This window comes from Melanerpes formicivorus, unplaced genomic scaffold, assembly GCF_026170545.1.
Source record: "Melanerpes formicivorus ecotype bairdi unplaced genomic scaffold, bMelFor1.0.p_v2 SCAF_7, whole genome shotgun sequence".
Lineage (NCBI taxonomy): Eukaryota > Metazoa > Chordata > Aves > Piciformes > Picidae > Melanerpes > Melanerpes formicivorus.
The window spans coordinates 7210910-7236164 of record NW_027142359.1 but is presented as its reverse complement, the minus strand read 5'-3'; the positions used below and the strand labels follow the sequence as shown (position 1 = coordinate 7236164).

At 45.6% G+C, this 25255-nt stretch overlaps 1 protein-coding gene across 7 annotated transcripts in view; it reads right to left on the bottom strand.

Moving 5' to 3' along the window:
• MIER1 (MIER1 transcriptional regulator) overlaps positions 1–25255 on the bottom strand; it is a 52582-nt gene that overhangs the window by 8253 nt on the left and 19074 nt on the right. For 5 of the 7 annotated variants that reach the window (XR_010987627.1, XR_010987628.1, XM_068140868.1 and 2 more), the window contains 8 exons: positions 20941–20965; positions 19232–19377; positions 12500–12667; positions 9039–9171; positions 6279–6343; positions 5895–5967; positions 3970–4121; positions 1974–2055 (listed from right to left, as the gene is read on the bottom strand). Coding sequence is in view for 5 of the 7 variants with exons in the window: in XM_068140866.1 (XP_067996967.1) it covers positions 1974–2055; positions 3970–4121; positions 5895–5967; positions 6279–6343; positions 9039–9171; positions 12500–12667; positions 19232–19377; positions 20941–20965 (844 nt within the window). In the remaining 2 variants the exon portion in view is untranslated. The remainder of the gene's footprint in view (positions 1–1973; positions 2056–3969; positions 4122–5894; positions 5968–6278; positions 6344–9038; positions 9172–12499; positions 12668–19231; positions 19378–20940; positions 20966–25255) is intronic. The other 2 variants (XM_068140870.1, XM_068140869.1) reach the window with 1 other exon arrangement.

Here is a 25255-nt window from a genome sequence, read left to right as displayed (position 1 = left end):
GTGGTGCCCAGTGACAGGATAAGGGGTAGTGGGCACAAACTAGAACGCAGGAGGCTCCACCTGAACAGGACTTAAACTTGTTCATTGTGAGGATGCTGGGGCCCTGGAGCAGGCTGCTAAGACAGGTTGTGGAGTCTCCCTGTCTGGAGAGCTTCCAGACCCAGCTGCCCATTGTGATGGTGGGCAAGCTGCTGTGGGTGCCCCTGCTTCAGCAGGGGGGTCAGACTGGATGGTCACATCCAACCCTGGCATGCTGGGGTACCATCACTGTTATATGTGATCTGTAACTCCAGCCCTGCCGTGTGGGTACATAAGAAGGCATCAGGAAGAAGAAGAAAGACTTGGACACCTGGTTTCACCATTCTGCCCCTAGAACCATAGGAAGGTGTCCTCCAAGCCAGGACACAGCCTGAAGGAGTTCATGCTGTTGGCTCAAACTGGTTGCTAGTATGTGGAAAAAGCTGGGGAGGAGGAATGAGGGATGAGATCCTCCTTAGTGCTGTAGAAGCCAGCAATGACAGATTGTTAATCCCAGTAGGATGGAACAAGAAATAGTGAGGACATCTTGGTCCCACTGAAGGCAGAACAGATTCCAGCTCCACTTCAAAGAACTTGATGTAATATGGCCTTATTGATTCTTAAATTCAAGAATAATTAAGAACAGTGGGAGAACAAACTAATCTTCTCTGTGTAATCATTCTTGCCTTGCGATTTTCACTGTAAACTTTGGAGAAGCACAGGCCTGAAAGCATAACCAGCAGATCAATGTGGAAGAAAAGTACCTTGTGTTCTCTCTTAGCATCTTGGCCCTTTGACTATAAAGATCAGTATCAAACAATTCAGTGATTCTCCTTTATTTAGAGTTGTGAAGGATTTAATTTCATATTCCATGTTTCTTCTGTTAACTTTGATAACTCAAAAGGGGTCGAAGTGGCTGGAGAGCTCCCAAACGGAGAGGGACCTGGGGGTGCTGATCGACAGCCACCTGAATATGAGCCAGCAGTGTGCCCAGGTGGCCAAGAGGGCCAATGGCATCCTGGCCTGCAACCGGAATAGTGTGGCCAGCAGGAGCAGGGAAGTCATTGTGCCCCTGTACTCTGCATTGGTGAGGCCACACCTTGAGTACTGTGTCCAGTTCTGGGCCCCTCAGTTTAAGAAGGACATCGAGACACTTGAATGTGTCCAGAGAAGGGCAACAAGGCTGGTGAGAGGCCTTGAACACAAGCCCTATGAGGAGAGGCTGAGGGAGCTGGGATTGTTTAGCCTGGAGAAGAGAAGGCTCAGGGGAGACCTCATGGCCCTCTACAACTACCTGAAAGGTGGTTGTAGCCAGGAGGGGGTTGGTCTCTTCTCCCAGGCAACCAGCACCAGAACAAGGGGACACAGTCTCAAGCTGTGCCAGGGGAGGTTTAGACTTGAGGTGAGGAGAAAGTTCTTCACCGAGCGAGTCATTCGTCATTGGAACGTGCTGCCCAGGGAGGTGGCAGAGTCACCATCCCTGGAGGTGTTCAAGAGGAGATTGGACGTGGCACTTGGTGCCATGGTCTCGTCATGGGTCTGTGTTTATAGGTTGGACTCGATGATCCTCGAGGTCTCTTCCAACCTTAGTTATACTGTGACACTGTGAAAAGGCCTAGAAGAATAAAATGCCCAAGAAATGCAGGGTTCAGAAATAATTTCAGTTTGTTGCTAAGGTCACAGATAGAAGTATCAAGGTGTGCTAACAGGAAGACCATTTCCATGCTGTCTTTGAGCATGTACCTGGTTATGCTACATCTGTTAGTTTCATTTTCTCAGAGAACAGGAGGAGATCCACCACAGGTTGCAGACAAATGGGCACTGATGTTGATGGCTTACATGCAATCAAGCCCTAATGACACTTTCCTGCCTGGTGCCAGCAAACCCCAAACCTCTGTAATAAACAAAATGAGCTAATTCAACAATTTCAGCTTAATTGTCAGTGCAGAGCTCACCTCTGGCTGCTTTCACATTAAATCTCAGCCTTCGTAATGATTCTTCGGTATCAAAATTGCACTTCACCAGTTCATACAATGCCTGGAGAGGTGAAAAGAGAGAAATTTGACCTTATAGATTGATGCTGTGCCACAGAAACAGTCTTAATGGATGATTAACAGATATTAAAAAATAGAAACTCTTGAATGGATGCAAGGAGTTAATAAACTATTAATAGTTATTAAGATTATAAATAAACTCTTTGGATGAGTACAAAGAGTTAATAAGTGATTAATAGTTAAGAGTATAAACTCATTAAATGCAAAGACTTAATATAATATTAATAACTATTAATAATTTAATTCTACTATTTGAATACATGCAGAGAGTTAATAACTGATTAATAGATACTAAGAGTATGCTTTCTGAATTAAAGAGCTAACTGATTAATAGTTATTGAAATCATAAACTCTTCAAATGAATGCAAAGGGTTTAAGAACTGATAAACAGCTCTCAAGATTAGAAATAAACTTGGAATGAATGCAAAGAGTTAATAACTGATTAATACTTAGTGAAATTAAACTCTTTGCATGACTACAATCTACTAGAAAAAGGATTATTTTTTTGTTTGTTTCTGGTTAGATCTCCAAATCATCACAGAACCCAGAACATCTCTAGGCAAAGTATTTTGAGTATTTACAAATACATGAAAAATTGATGGGGTTTGGTGGTTCTTCTTTGTGGTAATGGTTGTGACAGGCAGTGTGAGCAATCTGGCAGTGTAGGCCTAGAGCCTGACATGGTGGTAGGCCGTGCCCAGCATGAGTGCGGAAGTGGCTAGCAGTATAGCAGAACAGTGCTGTGCCCGCACTGTGTAACCAAAGCAGGGCACTGGTAGCCATAAACATAGAGAGTTATCTTGGAATGACAGGGCACACACGTATATCAACAATCCCACATGTTAACCAATAATCCACAGTAGTACAGTGTGTGATCACTCGTGAGGGGCCAATGAAGCCATGCCAGCAATGTCCCCCGAGCTTATATAAGTTGTAAAGTTTTTCTTAATACGCACTTCTTCTGCGCACTCCTTACTAGCCTGTCAGCTCTACTGTCTGCTTTGCACTATGCTTGCTTTATAACGGAACAATGATGAAGCAATAAAGGAACAATACTAGATCATATTGATCAGCCGTATTGATTCCAATCTCCGTCGTCCCCAGACTTCTTGGGGGGTGTTATGAAATAAAAAAGGTTTAAAACCCCCCTGCAGCGTGTGCAAGAAGAGAATTTATTCCTACACAATTCTTCAGCAATGAAATAAAGCACTGATGCAGAAAAGAAGGTTAAACTTGAGTTAACTGTTTAATGCTTGTGGAGAGGTAGAAAACTAAATCCGTCGTATTTCTATTTCCACAAGGAATAATAAAGCTGATTTAAATACAAAGGTAATTCTTGGGAGTCAAATAATAATAAAGGGAGTTTATTCTGGAATATTGAGCAAGCTGCTTTAGTGGAAGGTGTTCCTGGCCACAGCAGGGGGTTGGAACTAGTTCATGTGACGAGACAGGACAAGAAGAAAAGGCCTCAGGTTGCACCAAGGGAGGTTTAGGTTGGACACTGGGGAAAAAAACTCTTCATAGAAACATTTGGTTTAGGTTGGACATGAGGAACAATTTCTTTACAGATCTGCAGATTGCACTGGGTTGGAAGGAGCCCTCAAAGGTCATCTTGTCCAACCCCCACTGAAGTCAGCAGGGATGCCTCCAACTAGATCAAGCCACCCACAGCCACATAGAGTCTGATCTTGAAAGTCTCCATGGACAGGGCCTCAACTAACTCTTTCTTCATGGAAAGCGTTGTCAAAGCCTGGCCCAGGCTGCCCAGGGCAGTAGTGGAGTCCCCATCCCTAGAGGGATTAAAAGCCATGGAGATGGGGTTCTGAGGGACATGGTTTAGTGGTGACCTGGCAGTGCTGGGTTAACTCCATCCTAATCCTAATCATTCTTAAGATACCTGCTCGTTGTCTTTAATATGTGATCCTTCAGGAATTGCATCTAGACCTTTCTCCTCCCCTGTACGCCTCGATGCCTCATTTAGGAACTCAATCACTTTATCTTCTGGTAAGAAGTCAGGATTCCACAGCAGCTGGTCATCGTTTTCATACACTGAGGGAACAATGGGAAAGAAACACAAGCAAGCTAAACTTTCTGCTCTCTTACAAAACAAGTGATTTTGGGAAGGGACTTTTTACAAGGGCTCATAGTGATAGGATGAAAGGGAATGGATTGAAGTTGGAAGATGAGATATTGAGACTGGAGATTAGGAAGAAATTGTCCCCAGTGAGGGTGGTGACACACTGGAATAGGTTGCCCAGGGAGACTGTGGATTACCCCAGTCTGGAGGTATTCAAGGCCAGGTTGGATGAGGCCTTGAGCTACTGGTTCTAGTGAAAGGGGCCCCTGCCCATGGCACAGGGATTGGAACTAGATGATATTTAAGGTCCCTTCAAACCCAATCTATTCCATGAATCTATGAAACCCTCTGAGATCATGAGAGCACCAACATTAGTCCAGACCACAGACCGTCTCTGGACAGTCTCATGAATTCATGGATCCAAATGACCAGGACACTTTCAGTCCCATAAAACCAAAAAGCACCAGAAATGGTGCTGAAAACACTACAGGGTGTCTGGGCAACTAAATATAAAAGTCTCAGCCAATGTGGCTGGCAAAAGCCAACAATGAGATCTGCTCCTTCTCCATGGAAGATGACCACCCAGATGCCAGACACTCTGAAGTCAAAACAGTTCTTGAAAGGAAACTTGGCTGAGACTTTCCTACTACTTCCAAGAAATGCTTTCTAACATGAAATCACCCAGCTAATGATTGCTGAGTTTTAATACTCCCAAATCTCTACTCAGTTTTCAGAGCTTTTGAGTGAGGTTTCAAATCAGGGAAACTACAACACACTGACCATCATGAGAGAAACACAGCATATCCTCTGAATCGTCTCCCATTTTTTCTTCTGAAGAGCCTACAGGATTAAAATATTGGTACAGTAAAATCATAGATGGGTTTGGGATGGAAGGGACCTTAAAGATCATCTAGTCTCAAGCCCATACCATGGGCAGGGACACCTTCCACCAGACCAGATTACTCAAGGCTCCATCCACCCTGGCTTTCACAGAATCATAGGATCACAGAATGGTAGAGGTTGGAAGGAACCTCAGAAGATGATCCAATTCATCTCTGCTAGGAGCAGGATCACCCAAAGTAAATCACACAGTTTCACAATGTCCAACTGGGTTTTCAACCTTTCTAGAGAAAAAGATTCCACAACCTTTCTGGGCAGCCTGCTCCAGGCCTCTGCCACCCGTGAAGTGAAGCATTTTCCCCTTAGGTTTAGGTGGAACCTCCTGTGTTCCACTTTGTGTCCACTTCCCCTTGTCCTATCACTGGACACCACTGAGCAGAGTCTGGCCCCATTCTCCTGACACTTGTCCTTCAGACATTTATGAGCATTGAGAAGATCCCCTCTCAAGCTGCTTTTCTCCAGGTTAAATGACGCCAGGTCTCTCAGCCTCTCTTTGTAAAGTAGAGCTGTTACAGTCCCCTCAGCATCTTACTGTCTTCATGATGGGACAAGTGCACATGGCCTGAAGTTGCCCCAGGGGAGGTTTAGGTTGGAGATCAGGAACAATTTCTTTCCTGCAAGAGCGGTCAGACATTGCAACAGGCTGCCCAGGGAGGTGATGGAGTCACCACCCCTGGAGGTCTTCAAGGAACCTGTGGACATGGCACTTTGGGACATGGTTTAATGGCCATGGTGGTGTTGGGTTGATGGTTGGACTTGATCTTAAAGATCTTTTCCAACCCAAACAGTTCTATGATTCTATGATCAATCCAATCTTTTACAACTCCCCAGCAGCAGAATCTCACCTTTTTCATTCTCTTTGTATTTGCAGGTGCCAGCTGGAATTTCAGCCTGAAACATTGAGCCCACCATGATTTCCTGTTTCAAAACAACAGAAAGAAGTTGAGCAAGCACAGCCCTGATGGTTTTTGTTCACAGCCAAAAGCATGACCACATCTTTTTGTGTTTTTTTTTCCCCCTTGAAAACATTTATTGTTCAAAAGTCTAAAAATACATTAAAGAGGCACTGTATGGAAATGGAGTTTAGATTATTTAGGGAAGTTTTTAACACTTTATGTGATCAAAATGGTATTTGTGGGGTAAAAATTGATCTAAAGAGCTCAGAGTTACTAGGGAACAGATCATTATTCATGAAATACAAGCTTTTTTGAACAGCCCTTGGTATTTACCTTTTTCCAGTCTTCTGAGGGGATATAATCTTCATCTTCTTCGGATTCTTCTTCTATTTCACTATCTGCAAGGAATCATTGCCACAAAGTAAGCTGTGGTGGGGCCTGTGCATGCCAAACTCCAGCAAAGCAAGCTGAGTGAGGAGGGTTGAGGACATCAGAGTGACCAGGGGGAAATGTGAGCCCAACCTCTCACGTCACCAGTTCTGCTCTGCCTCATGGCCATCTTATCTAAGACCACACAAGGGCAAAAGGCAGTTTTAGTGACATTAAATGCTTCAATATTGACAACTTCAAAAAAATGACTCAATGTTCACATTGAGGTTGGACCAAGACACACAACAGGCTCTGAAAAGTCAGGGCACAAATTAATACATCCATCAGTTTCCACAGAATCACAGAATGGTTTGGGTAGAAGAGACCTTAAAGATCATCTAGTTCCAACCGCCCTGCCATGGGCAGGGACACCTTCCATCAGACCAGGTTGCTCAAGACCCTATCCAGCCTGGCCTGGAACACTTCCAGGGATGAGGTATCCACTTCTCTGGGCAACGCATTCCAGTGTCCCACCACCATCCTAGTCAATACCCGATCCAACCTGGGCTTGAACACCTCCAGGGAAAGGGCATCCACAACCTCCCTAATTTTACTACTCCCTAATTAAAATTTCCTTTCCCTCACCCAGCTTTGAAGCAGGGGAGATCATCCACATCCTAATTTACTACAAACAGCTGAAGCTATTTTTAGGATATTCAGCATCCACATGTGGGTTTCAACACCTTGTTCATTGAGTTCCTGGCTCAGTGTTACTGCTGGTTTTATTCCCTTCAAGCAGCTGTCACTGAATTTAAGGTAGACAACAGCACAAGGTGGGAGAATATTTGCAAGTGGGCTTTTCTCAGTCTTCCTGGGATTTAGTAAGCAGGGCTGTGCTGCTTAGGGATGCACAGAAGCATTGAAAATAGATTATTTTGGATAAAGACTGACAAAAATTGTAAGCTCCTTATGACAGAGGCTCATTGCCTTGCATAGTGTGCTGAAAGCAACTGCAGGATCTGGTTAACGTAGAGCAAGTGGTAACAGGAGCCCTAAAATGATTTGTGCGTTAAATTACCATTTAGACACAGCTGAACACTGTAAAAAGGCCCAAACTTCATGCAGAGTACTTGCATTATACAATGCTATGGTTAAAAACTAGAGTTTGGTTAAGATATCTCTTAATTCTCTCCACAGTTACATACTGAGGTTTCCTCAGCACTTTGGGATTAAAAGAAAACTGCCTTTCTACAATGTCATGGCTAATGAGTACCCCAGCATCCCTGTGTTCTTGGGGCTGGAGATCATCCAGTCCAACACCCCTGCTGAAGCAGGGGCACCCACAGCAGCTTGCCCAGCATCACAATGGCCAGCTGGGTTTGGAAGCTCCTCAGACAAGGAGACTCTACAAGCTCTCTGGGCAGCCTGCTCCAGGGCTCCCGCACCCTCACAACAAAAAAATTTCTCCTCCTGTTCAAATAGAACCTCCTGGGTTAAAGCTTGTGCCCTTTGCCCCTTGTCCTGTCACTGGGAATTATTGAGCCCCATTCTCTTGCTCCCCACAGGTCCTTCAGCTCTTGCTGAGCATTAAGATGATCCACTTCTCAGGCTGCTGTTCTCCAGGCTCAACAGCCCCAGGTCTCTCAACCTTTCTTCCTCACAGAGTTACTCCAGGCCCCTCAGTACCTTTTGTAGCCTTCCCTGGACTATATCCAGTAGTTCCCCGTCTCTCTTGAACTGGGGAACCCACAACTGGACACAGTCCTCCAGATGTGGCCTAACTAGGACAGAGAAAAGGAGAACTTCCCTCAACCTGCTGGCCACAACTCTTCTTCATGCACCCCAGGAGACCACTGTCCTTCTTGGCCACAAGGGCACACTGCTGGCTCATGGTGAACTTATTGTCCACCAGCACTGGCAGATCCATCTCCACAGGGCTGCATTCCAGCAGGTCACCCCTCACCTGTACTAGTGCAGGGGGTTGTTCATCCTCAGGTGCAGGGCCCTACACTTGCCCTTGTTGAACTTCACAAGGTTCTACTTTACCAAACTGTCCAATGAATACTGTCTGTAACAATAATATTCATGATGATGGTGCACCCCAGGAGACCATTGCCTTTTGGGGCATGAGGACACATTGCTGGCTCATGGGGACCTTTTTCAAGTGTTGTATCCAGTATAAGGTATCATAAGGAAGTGTTCCTTAACTTTTGTTTGTTAAAATACAGAACAATAGAAATTCAACCAGTAGTGACAGCCACTTCCATCAAAGAAAGGTAAAACAGGTATTTTGTGGTCCAGCTGGCCCTGCTGTGAGCTCAATGCTAATGTTCAGATGCCATTAAGTAGGATTGCAACAGAACTAAGAGTTGTCTAAATGAATAACTCAACACCAGCTCAATGCTCTCAACTGGATGCAAGACCAATTTTTAAAGAAAGGAAGAGAGAAAATGGTTGATCCATAAAGCTGGTGATGGTATCCCATGTGGAATTCTAGTACCCTTCAGCTTCTACTTTCTCCTTCAGTTGGACTCTCACCTTCTTTCAAAGAGACCCTACCTCAGTGTCAACAAGCCTTGTCATGATATATAACTACATTTCCTATAGTGGACCTACAGGGAGGCTGGAAAGGGAATGTTTAGAAGGGCTTGCAGGGATAGGACCAGTGGTTTGAAGCTGGAGCAGGGTACAGTTATGTTGGACATCAGGAGGAATTTTACCTACTTGTGTCAAAATATTTACATCGACGAGGGCGAATTATTTCCTGTGGATCTTGAGAAGCAACAGATGGTGCTGGGTCATCATTAGATGATTGGGTCTCATCTTCCTGACCTGATGAATCTTTTATGGTCTCCTCCTTAAATGTAAGAAAGCAAACAGCAGATCAGTGATCCCTTCTATGTGACATATTTTGGCCCCACTTGGCCCCACTCAAATAAAAGACATTTGGGTCTGATATATTGACATGAAGTGACTGTGACAGGACAAGGGGCAGTGGGCACAGACTGGAACCCAGGAGGTTCCATCTGAGGAGGAGGAGAAAATTCTTTGTTGTGAGGGTGCTGGAGCCCTGGAGCAGGCTGCCCAGAGAGGTTGTGGAGTCTCCTTGTCTGGAGAGCTTCCAAACCCATAAAGACATTGCGATCCTGGACAAGCTGCTGTGGGTGCCCCTGCCCCTGCAGGGGTCCCTTCTAACACCACCATGCTGTGATTCTGTGTATAGATTGTGGCCTGTCCAGACTGAGCCACAACAAAAGTGTAAATACAGCAGATTATTTATTGACCAGGACTTCTAGTACATCGATTTAACCCTCAGACTCTAACAGAAAACAGAAATATGAACCAGAGTGAAATATCACAGTAAGCTTTTAATTCAGTCAAGCAAAGCCTTGGCAGTTTGCATTTCATTTCATTTAACTTTAAAATTTTACTCTGCTCTTTAAAACCCTTCCTTATGAATTTGCAATAAAAAGGGGGGGAATTATCATACTGGCTATACTTTTCTCAGTCAAATAGAAATCATAGAACCCCAGAATCCCAGCACAGTGGGGGTTGGAAGGGACCTCTGGTGATCATCCAGTCCACTCCCCCTGCTAAAGCAGGGGCACCCACAGCAGCTTGTCCAGGATCACAGTGGCCAGCTGGCTTTAGAAGCTCTTCCAACAAGGAGACTCCACAACCTCTCTGGGCAGCCTGCTCCAGGGCTCCAGCACCCTCACAAAAAAGAATTTTTTCCTCCTATTCAGGCAGAACTTCCTGGGTTCCAGTTTGTGCCCATTGCCCCTTGTCCTGGGGGTGGCTGCCACTGAGAAGAGTCTGGCCCCATCTTCTTTTTCCCCACACATCCTTTATCTCTTTCTGAGCCTTCATCAGATCCCCTCTCAGGCTGCTCTTCTGCAGGCTCAACAGCCCCAGGTCTCTCAGCCTTTCCTCCTCACATAGATGCTCTGGGACCCTCAGCATCTGGAATCTCTCCAGTAGTTCCCTGTCTCTATTAAACTGGGGAGCCCAAAACTGGACTAATTACATCCATAAACATCCATGTCAATATGTGGCCATCAATGACCTCAAGTATGCACATGAAGTTATGAACAACTCAAAAACTAGAAGATAACCCACAAAACTTTTTAATGAACCAGAAGGAATGATTACAATTATGGCAGATTAACTTGTTAAAAGGTTAAAAATAGCTCAGTGCTCTCTGTTCAATGCATATTGTCAATACCTTTTGTGTGTTTCATGGCTCTGTTGGCAGCACTCACACTTGGTAGCTCTAACACAGAAGCATTAGGCACATGTTGACGTGCACCTTCAGCAGCAAGCAGAGTATTATCACATGCATAGCTTAGAGCAGATTAAAAATAGAAAGCAGCTAAGTGCAGCCCAGCTAAATAAGCTGTGGGGAAAGATGAGTGCTGGCAGAGAAAGGCTGAATGATTTATACAATTATTCCACCCCCACCGATGATGTTGTGGCCCCTCCGCTAACAGCTTGGGAGCATTTCAGAGCTCTCAGCCCTGCTCTCTGAGGCAAACCCTTCTAACAGGTTAGCTGCCTGGCTTTGAGACCAGTCCTCCCCACCACTTTTAGTCCAAACACACCAAAAAGGGGGTAGAAAAGGTTAACTCACTCTTCCAACTCAACCACAGTGCTAACTCACTGACCCACCGGTTGTATCTCACTGGGAAACAACTGGGGTTCTGCTGCATACTCCAAAGAACAAGGGTCCTTAGAGCTGCATTTCAGTGCCTGAAACGGACCTACAGGAAGGCTGGGGAAGGACTCTTTAGAAGGGTCTGTGGTGATAGCACAAGGGGCAATGGTTTGCAACTGGAGCAGGGCAGATTTAGATTGGACATCAGAAGGAAGTTCTGCACAACAAGGGGGGTGAAATACTGGAACAGGTTGCCCAAGGATGTGGTTGAGGCTCCACCCTTTGAGACATTCAAGATCAGACTTGATGTGGCCCTAGGCAGTCTGATCTAGTTGGAGGTGTCCCTTCTGACTGCAGGGGGCTTGGACAAAATGACCTTTAAGGCTCCCTTCTAACCCAATGCAAGCTATGAATCTGTGCCCTGCAGAGGGACCAAGATGACTCCTCCTCCAACTGCAAACACTACTGACAGGCACTGAAGTTTTATCCAGTTCAGAATAAAAATGGGCAGTATACCACATAGAATCATAGAATGGTAGGGCTTGGAAGGGACCTCTGGAGATCATGCAGTCCAACCCTCCTGCTGAAGCAGGGGCACCCACAGCAGCTTGCCTAGCATCACAATGGCCAGCTGGATTTGGAAGCTCTCCAGAGAAGGAGACTCCACAACCTCTCTCGGCAGCCTGCTCGAGAGCTCCAGCACCCTCACACAAAAGAAGTTTCTCCTCCTCACCTCCTGGGTTCCAGTTTGTGCCCTTTGCCCCTTGTCCTGTCACTGGGCACCACTGAAGAGAGTCTGGCCCCATCCTCTTGCCCCCCACAGATCCTTCAGCTCTTGCTGAGCATTGAGAAGATCCCCTCTCAACTGCTCTGGGCAGTGCAGAGAGATATAGGCAGATAATTCAGAATAAACCTAAGCAGAAGGGGTTCAGCACACAAAGCACCTGAAATCAGCTCTGTTATGAATCACTTCTGCCATGACCTGGCATCTTGAATGGTTGTCTAGGGCAGAATGGTACTGAGAGCTTCAGTTCTGGGCTCCCCATTTCAAGAAGGGCAGGGAGTTGCTGGAGTGGCTACAGTAAAGGGTTATAAAGATGCTGAGGGGACTGGAACATCTCTGGTGAGGAAAGGCTGAAAGAATTTGGGCTTTTTAGTCTGGAAAAGAGCACCCTGAGGGGGGATCTCACCAGTGCTGATCAACACTTCAAGGGTGGGTGTCAGGAGGATGGGACCAGGCTTTTTTCAGTGGGGCCAGTGACAGGACAAGGGGTAACAGGCACAAACTTGAACGTAGGAAGTTCCATCTAAATGTGAGCAGGAGCATAAGGGTGATGGAGCCTGGAGCGGGCTGCCCAAGAGGGTGGTGGAGCCTCCAACTTTGTAGACATTCCGAACCCACCTGGACATCTCCCTGGGTGACCTTCTTTAGGTGACCCTGCCTTAACAGCGAGGTTGGGCTCAATGATCTCCAGAGGTCCCTTCCAACCCCTCCCATTCTGCATATCTCTGAATCAGTGTCAACACTTACTTTGTTTTCACCACTACAGCCACTGTTGTCATCATTATCAACATCATCATCATCTTCTCCCTCCTCCTCTTCCTCTTCTTCCTCCTCATCCTCCTCATCTTCTTGGAGTGGCATGGTACCATCATAGCCATATCGGCTGAGCAGCTCCTGGATTGGCATATCACTTTCCTGCCAAACAGAGTAGGAGATTTGAACACAAACATTGCACATCCCACATCTGCTCTGCAGCTTCAAGCTGTCAACTTCAAACAAAACACACCAAAATGAGATGGATGATGGTCATGTAGACTGAGAATGGCCCCTCCATCATCAAACAGGATGCTCAAATTCCAAACTTTTGGCTCCCAAGAGAACTTTGTTGGGTAGAATAGAATAGAATAGACCAGACCAGGTTGGAAGAGACCTCCAAGATCATCATGTCCAACCTATCATCCAACACCACCTAATCAACTAACCCATGCAACCAAGCACCCTGTCAAGTCTCCTCCTGAACACCTCCAATGATGGTGACTCCACCACCTTCTCAGGCAGCCCATTCCAATGGGCAATCACTCTCTCTGTGTAAAACTTCTTCCTGACATCCAGCCTGAACCTCCCCTGGCGCAGCCTGAGACTGTGTCCTCTTGTTCTGGTGCTGGCTGCCTGGGAGAAGAGACCAACCTCTGCCTGTCTACAACCTCCCTTCAAGGAGTTGTAGAGAGCAATAAGGTCACCCCCGAGTTTCCTCTTCTCCAGGCTAAGCAGCCCCAGCTCCCTCAGCCTCTCCTCATAGGGCTTGTGTTCCAAACCCCTCACCAACTTCGTTCCCTTCTCTGGACTCGCTCCAGCAAGTCAACATCCTTCCTAAACTGAGGGGCCCAGAACTGGACACAGTACTTGAGGTGTGGCCTAACCAGTGCAGTGTACAGGGGCAGAATGACCTCCCTGCTCCTGCTGGCCACACTGTTCTTGCTGCAGGCCAGGATTCCATTGGCCCTCCTGGCTGCCTGGGCACACTGCTGGCTCATGTTCAGCCTACCATCAACCAGCACCCCCAGGTCCCTCTCTGCCTGGCTGCTCTCCAGCCACTTTGACCCCAGCCTGTAGCACTGCATGGGGTTGCTGTGGCCTATGTGCAGAACCTGGCACTTGGATGTGTTAAATCTCATGCTGTTGGACTCTGCCCATCTGTCCAGCCTGTCGAGGTCCCTCTGCAGAGCCTCTCTACCCTCCAGCAGATCAACTCCTGCCCCCAGCTTGGTGTCGTCAGCAAATTTACTGATGATGGACTCAATGCCCTCATCCAGATCATCAATAAATAAATAAATAAATATGGCAGAGGAACTCTTGATTTCCCAATTCTTTGTGGATTTACAGCAGACCTCATGTACCAAACACCTCCCAGAGGGGCCACAAAGGTCTTTAAAAGGGCACCTAAAGGCAGTATGCCCCATCCCTCTCTTGGTGCTTCTCTACTGCTGTGTTAGCACAACTCAAGCACCGCAAGGCGGCAGGTGAGATCTGGTTCTATCTTTCCCCTTCAGCACACAGCACAGACATGCTCCTGATAATCTTGATATTCCTTTTACTGCCCCAAACCTACCTGGAAAACTGCAGTATTGCATACATATTTGTGGAAAATCCAAGTAAAACATGTCAGCAGCAACTGCTTCACAGACAGCTGAGAGAAGGACAGATTATACAGGCAGGAATTTGTCCTAGGCAAGGCAATGACTCCTGCAACACCTCCAAAAATTCATAAAATCACAGAATGGTTTGTGCTGGAAGGGGCCTTAAAGACCATCAAGGTTCCAACCCCCAGGGAAACTCCCTACCAGACCAGGTTGTTCAAGGCCTCACCCAACCTGGCTTTGAACACTTGCAGGCTTCGAGCCTCTGCAATTTCTCTGTGCAACCTGTTCCAGTGCCTCACTACCTTCATAGAGAAGAATTTCTTCCTAAAGTCTCTCTAAAGCCAGCTGCTTCCAGTTTAAAGCCATCACCCCACAAAGTTTATCATGACACAAAGATTATCACAAGGCTGAAGAATCTCTCCTACAAAGACAGGCTGAGAGAGTTGGGGGTTTTCAGCCTGGAGAAAAGGAGGCTGACTTTCTGGCTCTCTACAACTCTCTGAAAGGAGGTTGGAGCCAGGTGGGGCTTAATACCTTCTCCCAAGGAACAAGTGATAGGACACCGGAAATGGCCCTCAAATTTCACGAGGGGACATTTAGTTCAGACATGAGGAATTATTTCTTCCTCAAAAGGGTTGTCAAGGCCTGGCCAGGCTGCCCAGAGCAGTGGTGGAGTCTCCATCCCTGGAGGGGTTTCAAAGTTGTGGAGGTGTGGTGCTGAGGGCCATGGTTTAGTGGTGACCTGGCAGTGCTGGGTTGGACTTGGTGACATTAAAGGTATTTGCCAACTAAAACCATTCTGTGATTCTATGAGACAAGAGACAGGGACAAGAGGCAGCAAACAATTTGGAATTGGGGAAACTGGCTTTTCTTTTTAATTTCTTCATTTATTGCCCTGAGAGTGGACTGGACAAGTCCCTTGGAGCAAAGCACTGAACTAGAAAACTTTCAGAGGTCCTTCTACTGTTGAATATTTTATGATTCTTTGAAATGTAACAGAAATGCTGAGTCTAGATCACTGCATTTCCTGCTTCACTGCAGTCATTTGCACAACCTGGTGTAGTGAAGGTGGTCCTGCCTGTGGCAGGGGACTGGAGCTAGATTATCTTTAAGGTCCCTTCCAACCCAAACCAGTCTGTCATTCTATGGTTAATAACAGGAAATGGATGCTAACTCATGGATCTGAAGAAGATGTGAAGTGAGGAGAAGGCAGAACTGTGTCACAAGGAAAACAGAGAAGGTAAATAAACCCAACTGGACATGCTTCTAACTGAGGAGCAAACACTGAGATGAGCACACACAAGGTCTGAAAGACCAAACATGCTTCTCATACTAAATGAACTGTGCAACGCTGCCACAGGCCTCATGGACATGACAGCCAGAGGTTAAAAACCAAATGGACAGAACCACAGGAGGAGGAAAACCAGGAGACTGGCAGGTATTATGGACAAAGCGACATGATATTCACATGAGCCTGAACTGCACCCTACTAGCGGCTGGAGGAACCTTTGGGAGAAGCACTGCAACCTTCTGTAATTTGTTGACAATAACTGGAATTCTAGTCCTAGCTCTGCTGACAACTCTTTGTGCTATGGAAATCATTTCTCCTGCATCTCCATTTCACAGATTGCACTGGGTTGGAAGGGACCCTCAGAGGTCATCTTGTCCAACTCCCCTGTCATCAGCAAGGACACCTCCCGCCAACTAGATCAGGCTGCACCCAGGACCCCATGAAGTTTGCCTCTGCCTTAAGAATGAAGGTGCTCCACTAAAGTATTATAGAGTATCATAAAACATTGTTGAACCCCTGTGAGTAGTCAGGCATTGGAACAGGCTACCCATGGAAGTGGTGGGGTCACTAACCCTGTGGGTGCTCAAGAAACATGTGGACATGGCATTTTGGGGCATGTCTTAATGGCCATGGTGGTATTAGGATGAAGGTTGGACTTAATGTTTTTCCAACCTAAACAACTCTATGATTCTTTAGTGCAGTTCTGCTCTCAGGGAACTCTTTTGTCCTGCACTAGTGCAGCACAGAGGGTGACTTTGGGTCTCTAAGGACAGGTATGCTGCTGCTAGGCAAAAACCTACACACAGAGAAACACAGGACACTGCTCAACCCCAAGTACTAACACATTCCAGATTCAAGCCATGAGTAGAAAACAGCCTCAGAGGAAAGTGTATTTTGATGACCGCTAGGAGGTCAATTATTAAGGTTCAAAAACTCCTTTGCAAAACCTGACTGCCACCTCATCTCTGAAGGAGCAGAACTAGGAAATCAGGTGGGTGAAATCTGAAACAATACCTGTGAATATGGGGGATAAGAAAAAAAGAGTAGCCCACTGGTGTCCAGCAAGATCCTGCTGGCATGGAAACACCTGAAACTCAGTCAAAACCTGACCTACAGGTCACACACTGACCATGAGATTCTCTGCCAAAGCATTTTGCTGAGGAGAGCAGCACCTGGATGAGGGCACAGAGGGCACTGTCAGCAAGTTTGCTGATGACATGAAACTAGGAGTGGCTGACACCTCCTCAGGCTGTGTTGCCATTCAGTGAGACCTGGACAGGCTGGAGAGTTGGGATGGGAGAAATGGAATGAAATACAAGGGCCAGTGTAGAGTCTTAACATCTTCCATCTGGGAAAGAACACCACCATGGACCAGCAGAGGTTGGGGACTGACCAGCTGGAAACCAACATGGGGAAAGGGACCTGCGAGTCCTGCTGGACAGGATGACCATGAGCCAGCAATGTACCCACGTGGCCAAGAAGGCCAATGGCATCCTGGGGTATATTAGAAGTGGTGGGGCGAGTAGATCAAGAGAGGTTCTCCTCCTCTTCTGCACTGGTGAGGCCACATCTGAAACACTGTTTCCAGTTCTGGACCCCTCAGTTCAAGAAAAACTTTAGGGAACTGCTTGAAAGAGTCCAGCGCAGAGCCATAAAGATGCTGAAGGGAGTGAATCAGCTCCCTTGTGAGGAAAGGCTGAGGGAGCTGGCGCTCTTTGGCTTGGAGAGGAAGAGACTGAGGGATGGCCTCACTCAAGTTTAAAAAGATGTGAAGGCCAGTGTGGGGAAGACAGAGCCAGGCTCTGCTCGGTGATATCCAGTGATAGGTAAGGGGCAGCAGGTGCAAGCTGGAGCAGAGGAAGTTCCACATGAACATAAGGAAAAACTTTTACATCGTGAGGTTGACAGAGCCCTGGATGCATCCCTGTCTAACCTTCTTTAGGTGGTCCTGCTCTGACAGGGGGGTTGGACTCAATGACCTTTCAAGGTCCCTTCCAAACCCTAACATTCTGTGATTCTGTGATGGAGCGACCCAAATGTAAGTTAGACCATTGCTCACTGTCCTGACCACAAAAGGGCTGACACATGGAGAAAAGACAAACTTCTAGCCATGAGGGAATAAAGTGATGGCTGAAATACAGCTAGGCACAAAGCATGACAAGATGACGCAACCAGCTGTTGACTCTTCACAAAATATGAGTGAAAAACACCCCATAGTTTCAATTCCAAATGGCAAGCATGCGGAGCTCCACTTCTCATCTTGTCTAGAGGAAGCATAGTTAGATTCACACACTATTTATTTCTCTTTATATTTAACCATTTAATCAAACCTGAAATTGCCCAGAAAGGATCATTTCCACCTCAAATGCAGGTTTAAGTACACTAATTTAAAGTCATATTGGAATAACCACTTAGAATGAATAGGATTTGCACATCAAATATGCAGCTGGGAATCATTAATGGTCTTTTCAGGAAGGATTTCAGATCACAGTAGCTAAATTACTTATAATGAACCTAGTTTGGAGTTTAAGAGTATTCCTGCCTGAGAACTAATTTAAGACAACACAGAAGCATCAGCAGAACTTCAAAATGACAAATAATTCTTATCTTCAAGTATTTCAGATGTACATTTTAAGATTTATTTATCACTGTTAACAATAATTATGAATTCTGACACCAGCTCTTTGTGTTGTGAAAGTCTTTTCACCTGCATCTTCCTCTGCTTTAAAAATGAAAATGCTCCACTAACATTTATTGCTGGGTGAAGATGAGCCAGTGAGTGCCCAGATAGCCAAGAAAGCCACTAGCATCCTGGCTTAGATGAGCAACAGTGTGGCCAGCAGGACCAGGGCAGTGATTGTTTCCCTGGACTCAGCAGTGGTGAGGCCACAGATCAAATCCTGGCTTCAGTTTTGCATCCCTCAATCCAATAAGGACATTGAGGGGCTGCAGCACATTCAGAGAAGGACAACAAGCTGGTGAAGGGTCTACAGAAGAGATCTGGTGAGGAGCAGCTGAGTGACCTGGGGCTGTTCAGCTCAGACAAAAGGAGACTGAGGAGAGACCTTCTGGCTCTCAACTCCCTGAAAGGAGGCTGAAACCAGGTGGGAGTTGGTTTCTTCTCTCAAGGAAGAAGTCATAGAACAAGAGGAAATGGCCTCAAGTTGCACCAGGGGAAGCTTAGGTGGGATATCAGAAGAAACCTCTTCACTGAAAGGGTTCTCAAAAACTGGATCAGTCTGCCCAAGCAGATGGCTGAATTCCCATCTCTGGAGAGGTTTCAAAGAGGTTGAGACGTAGTGCTGAGGGACATGGTTTATGACCAGCCTTGATAGAGTTAGAGAATGGTTGGTACTGATGACCTTAAAGGTCTTTCCCAACCCAAACAATTCTGTGATTCTACAAATGTTTGGATAAAAATTCAAATGAAATGTAAAAATATGGAATTGTAAAGAAACAATGAAACTCCAAATGCCCAAATCAACACTGGAACACCCAGGTTTAGTCAGGGCGTGGTTTAGCTGGTATTAGCTCTAGATTACAAATCCTACACCAGCATACAGATGCAAGAAGAGACTAACCAAGCAGGAAGTGGACATGATTAAGTATTTATGCCCCAGCTGCCTTTTCCCAGTTCTGCAGAACTCAGCCCCTTTCCCCCATCTATATTATTTGCCTATTAGTGGTTGTTGGGTTGTTTTTGGTTGGTTTTTTTTTTGGGGGGGGAGGTTTTATTTAATTTCAAAATAGAAGGGAGAAAAACCTGCAGATGTTTTGTGTGAGACTGTGGCCTGTGGTTATGTTTTATGACTATTTAAGGCTACCTACCCTGTTAAGATCCTCTATTTCAGAACTGAAGTTTGTTTCTCCTTCCATCATTTCCTCCTCTTCTAATGTCCGTTCATCATCAAAGTCATGCACCAGCATATCAGCTGATGGATCAAATTCATGGTCATCAGATGTTGCTGAACCTCCTGATAGAAAACATTTTAAAGAATGTTTTGAGTTAGATCATGGCCTTGTAGAGTTTAAGGTTTTATTGTGGTGACATTTTAATATTCAGATTATATTCAGAAATTAAAATAGCCTCTAAATCCCTCAAGCATTTATCTTGGGAAAGTCAATCTCAGAGCTGTCCTTTGGGTAGTAAGGAAATAAAGGACCAGGAGACAGTGTTTAAGCAGGTCTCTAAACACTTTCTCTCTGGACAGTGGGCTCCTAGTTAAGTGTTTGCAAAACCTGGGCTTGAAGACTTAATTCTTAATAATCCTCAGTTAAGAGTTCTGCTAGGAGGAGAAATCCTGATAAAATACAAACTCAGGCCAGTTGTTTCCTTTCTACTTAGGAGGCTTTCTTGTCGACACCACTAATGACTCTTCCATAATTTAAACCTGAAGGAAGCTTCAGGGTTATGCAGATTTTATTTAGGATGCAGAATCCTTAAATTATTTTTTTCCCATGCCTCTTGTTTTTTGTTGTTTTGTTGTTGTTTTTCTCTTTCCTTGCCCCAGCTCTTTGTCAAGTAGGCTGGTTAAGATTTTTGTGACAATGAGAAATAAAGGAATGGATGAATGGTTGGGCAGATGCAGCAGTTTGTGTTAATCCAGCAATATCTGAATTCTAATTCTAGCCCTGTGAGTCCACTTGTCTTCAGGGATGATTTCAATCTCCTTTTGCAAAGCTTGATTTCATTTTCCAAAGCTTTCCACAGCTTTCCAAAGCTGTGTCCATGCTAAGGGTGTGTGAGAGAGGGGGTGGCTCTAAAGGCTTAACTGTAGTTGGAAGTGTTCAAGCAACTGATTGTTTCCCTGAAGGAAATTAAGAGCTCAGGAGACAAGAGCAGCCCAGCTAAAGGAACTACTGGGAAGCTTTTCCACTTGTAGAATGCCAAAAGCCTTGGAAATAAATAACACTAAGTACAGCACAGACAAAAAGCCACCCACCCCAGACACTCATAATTTACACTTAAGCTGACCACTGGACAGCCAGTAGCTTTGGGATGCTGGAATATTAGAAAATAACCAGATTTAACCCCCAAAATCATTAAATCCCTCATCTTTTTAGTATGCCAATCAATAAAAAATAAAATAATTGTTTTCTTGCTGGTTTATGCACAAAAAACCATCCAGCAATGGTGGGTTTATTAACTGGGAGCACACCATGCCTTAACTGTTGTGTCTTTTTAACCCCACCAAGTTAGAAGTTTCAACTTCCAGCCATGGCTAGAAGGATGGTAGCCATACTGCTGGGTGAAATAGTCCCTTCCACACCCCCAGCATTATATGACTCTGTGCTCCTTTGGACAAAACCATTCCCAGCTGTGTCTTTATGCAGCTTTACAAAGAATCATCTTTCCTGGAGTTTTTTTTTTTTGCTGTTCAGACACTTGTGCTGTACAAACTGGAGGAGAGCAGGGACTACTTCAACCAGGAATGTCACTAGCCAACTCAACTTATATCCTGGAAGAGGTGAGCAAAAATAATCTCTGAAGGGTGCCCTTTCCCCTTGTAAGTTTAGGAAACATTAAAAATAGTTACCTGGGCTTGCAGACTCAACAGAAGGCTAAAAAAGAAAACACAGGAGATTAAGTTTTTGGTTGCTGTATTGAACCTGTGATACAAACTCAATTCCATCATTCAGCTGACACAAAGCAAGTCACTGCAAGTACAAATAAAGCCCCACGGACACACTTGAAGCAATTCCAGGCAAACAATATTAATTTTCTTCTTGATGTTTCAATAGTGCTGCATTGTTTCAGCAAAAGAAAAAATGGGAAGAGCTGCCCATTTCGTGATGAAAGGAATGAATGGATGAAAATATAAAAAGAAAGCAAAGCAATTCATTCTGGAAATGGTATTAGAGTTCCAGAGGCAACTTAGTAGGGGTAAAACTGGGGCTATATTAAGACTCATCACTCCAAGAAGGACACTGAGGGGCTGGAGCAGGTCCAGAGAAGGGCAACAAAGCTGATGAAGGGTCTGGAGAACAGGGCTGGTGAAGAGCAGCTGAGGGAACTGGAATTGTTCAGCCTGGAGAAAAAGACTGAAGAGAGACCTTCTGGCTCTCTACAACTCCCTGAAAGGAGGTTGGAGCCAGGTGGGGGTTGTTCTCTTCTCTCCAAAGCACAAGTGATAGTATAAGAGGAAAAGGCCTTAAGTTGCTCCAGGAAAGGTTGAGGCTGGACATGAGGAACAATTTCTTCCCCCAAAGGGTTGTCAAGTCCTGGAACAGGCTGTCCAGGGCAGTGGTGAAGTCCCCATCCCTGGAGGGGTTTCAAAGCTGTGGAGATGTGGTGTTGAGGGGCATGGGTTAGTGGTGAGCTGGTAGTGCTGGGGTAAGAGTTGGACTCTTGGACATCTTCACCAACCTCCATGATTCTATGATTCTGTTGCTGGATGGGGCAATAATGCCTTCTCTCCACACCTCTGCTTATTTCTAGCTCTCCCTTTCTGAGGAGTAGCTGTAGAGGTGGTTTGGTTTTTAACAGACAAAGAGCTCTGATCTAGCTCCAGGTATTACATCTCGTTGTCCATGAGCAAGGTGCAGGCCAGATTACAGTTTGTAAATGGCACATTAGAGTGGAAGCAGACCTGAAGCAAAATGATCCTTCCTCTCTGCACTGTGCAACACACAAATTCCCTGCTCTTTGAGGTGGACACTCTTATAAGGTGCTCACTAACCACCACAAGAACTGCTCATGGAACAAATGGATAAAAAGTCATTTAATCAGTCTCTAACCCAGCTGTGAGGAAGAAAACTCTATAAAAATTACTTTCCAAGGCAGACTTTCAGAACACAAATTAATACAATCACAGACTCCAAAACAAATATGTTCTTTGAAATCTAGAAACAAGATGAGGCATCCACAACAGTCTTTATGTAAGAGACATCCTTTTGTCTACCATATTTGGTAACCTTACATTCATAACCAGAACAAACACCTTCTTTCATAAAATTCTGCTTTCCCTTGCTTAGACCTTTGCCAGTCTTCAGCCTCCTGGGATGGAATTTGCATGGCAGACATGCAAACCTCATTTGTTTGGAAAATTCAAGCAAATCTTTAAGTCCTTTCAGAAAGAGACCAAATAAAATGTTGGGGTATTTTCCATATTAGGAAGAGTGATTTTTTCTATATTTCAGAGAGCTGCAGGACCCCCTTTGTCCTGCTCACCGTCTGGGAACTCTACTCAAGGAACTGCAAAATCTGTGCAGTTAAACAATTAAACCTTTGATTTAATTATTATGTTTAATACTGGTTTCATTTGGTTTAATAGTGTTAAAAAGTGGTAAATTTAAACCAGTAAACTGGGAAATTTGAACTCAGGTGAAAACTTGTACTATTATTCCATGATTTTCTAAAGCATTTGCCTTCTTGTCACGGTGTCACAAGCCACATCCACTCTAAACACTTGGTCCAGTGAAGCAAAAATTCAAATATAAAAGTTCTCTGTAATTACAGAGTTCTTTTGTACCAGGAGATCTTCAAAATGAAAAGAAAGAAACCCTCCTAGGAATCAATGACTAAAATTCACTGATGTTTCTGCCTACACTGCATCAGAGGATATAATGTACACATGAAAACTCAACATGTATTTGCCCATATCAAGCAGAAATAATCTACCTTGAATATTTCCTTGAAGGGTGGAAAGAAAAAGAAACAAGTTTTGCTCTCCTCACATACAGCCTAAAGAAAACACAGAACTGATACCATGCCTTCAGGTGTAGACACTACAGTCCCTTTCACCCATGCTTACTCATCCTGCAATCCCAGCATGGTTGGGGGTTAGAAGAGACCTCTGGAGATCATCCAGTCCAAAACTGCTGCTAAAGCAGGGGCACCCACAGCAGCTTGTCCAGGATCACAATGGCCATCTGGCTTTGGAATCTCTCCAGACAAGGAGATAACTCTCTGGGCAGCCTGCTCCAGGACTCCAGCACCCTCACATCAAAGTTTCTCCTCTTCAGATGGAACCCCCTGGGCTCCAGTTTGTGCTCTTTGCCTGTTGTTCTGCCACTGAGCACCACCAAGAAGAGTCTGGCCCCATCCTCTTGCCCTCTACAGGTACTTTAGCTCTTGATGAGCATTTATCAGATTCCCTCTGAGGCTGCTCTTCTGCAGGCTCAACAGCCCCAGGTCCCTCAGCCTTTCCTCCTCACAGAGATGCTCCAGGAGCCTCCGCATCTTTGTAGCTGCTGTACCTTCTCCAGTAGTTACCTGTCTCCTGAAGTGGGGAGCCCAAAACTGGACCAAGTACTCCAGAGGTGGACTCAGTGGGGCAGAGAACCTCTCTTGACCTGCTGTCCACACTCTTGTTGATGCATCCCAGGAGCCCACTGGCAAGCATCTCTCTAACCTAACCCTAAACCATTGGTAGGGGTAAATAACCCACCCTGCCTCCCCATTATTTTTTGGTGTAGCAGAGGCATTTTGAGGGGGGCTCAGCTGGGAAAGAGTTGCTGTATTTATAGATCAGCAGTGCTAGTCTCAGCTCTGCAGTGCTAATCCACCAGGAATTCCAGCTGGCCCAGTCACAGGGCAGGTGGAGCCTCTCCATGTCAATCCACCTGCTTAACTGGAGTGAAGTTCTGGGGAAAGGCCTCAAGTCAAAAAGAGAGGAAGGAAGAAAAAAAGTAAGTGAGCCAGGGATAACAAGAATGCCAGAAGGACTGAATCATTTTGGTTAGAAAAGATCTTTGGTAATCATTTGGGAGGCAAGGAAACAGAACTGGATAATCAGTAATTGTCTTGGAACAACTTTTTAATAATAGAAACATCAAGGCTGGAGAAGAGCTCCAAGATCATTGAGTGCAACTCATAGGCCAGCACTGCCAGCTCCCCACTAAACCATGCCCCTCAACACCACATCTCCACAACCCTGTAATCCCTCCAGGGATGGGGATTCCACCACTGCCCTGGGCAGCCTGGGCCAGGCCTTGACAACCCTTTGGGGGAAGAAATTGCTCCTCATGTCCAATGTGAATCTCCCCTGGTGCAACTTGAGGCCATTTCCTTTTGTCCTATTGCTTGTTCCCTGGGAGAAGAGACTGCCTCTGCCTTACTCCAGACTCCTTTCAGGTGGTATTCAGGAGTAGAACTTTTCAACTCTACTGGGCCCAGTGCTGGACTCTCCAGTTTGAAGACAATGACAGAATGAAGCAACTCCAGCACAACAAGGGGCCACAAAGGTAACCAAGAGACTGGATGATCTGACATATGAGGAGAGGCTGAAAGCCTGAGTTGCTCAGCCTGGAGAAGAGGTGGCTCAGGACATTCTGAACCAGGTGCATAAACATTTGATGGAAAGATGTGGGAAGAGCAAATCACAGAATGCTGTGGGTTGGAAGTGGCCTTAAGATCATCTAGTTCCAACCCCCTTGCCATGGGTTAACTGGTGTGCTCTCAATGGTATCCACTGACAAGTCAATGGGCAGAAACTGGAATACATCTAAGCACAAGGAAAAGCTAAGAGTGATGGGACACATTGCCCAAAGAGGTTATGATGTCTGCACTGGAGGTGTAGAAAACCAGACTGGCAACAGTCCTGGACAAGCTGCTGTGGGTGCCCCTGCTTTAGCAGGAAGGCTGGACTGGATGATCTCCATAGGTCCCTCCCAACCTCTACCCCACTCTGAGCAATGAGTTGGTACTGCTTACCTCTAGATGCCCCTTCCAGCTCCAATACCTGATAACTAAATGCTTCAGTAGACACACTGCAATGGAGCCTACCAGAAGGAAGCATTTTTCCTGTTGAGCAAGGACACAAAACCATAGTGGAGCATAGAAAGATCTGTAAAAGCCAGGCAGGCTTTAAGGAACAAAGTTCAGCTTTCAGCATTCAGTCCTTTGCTACA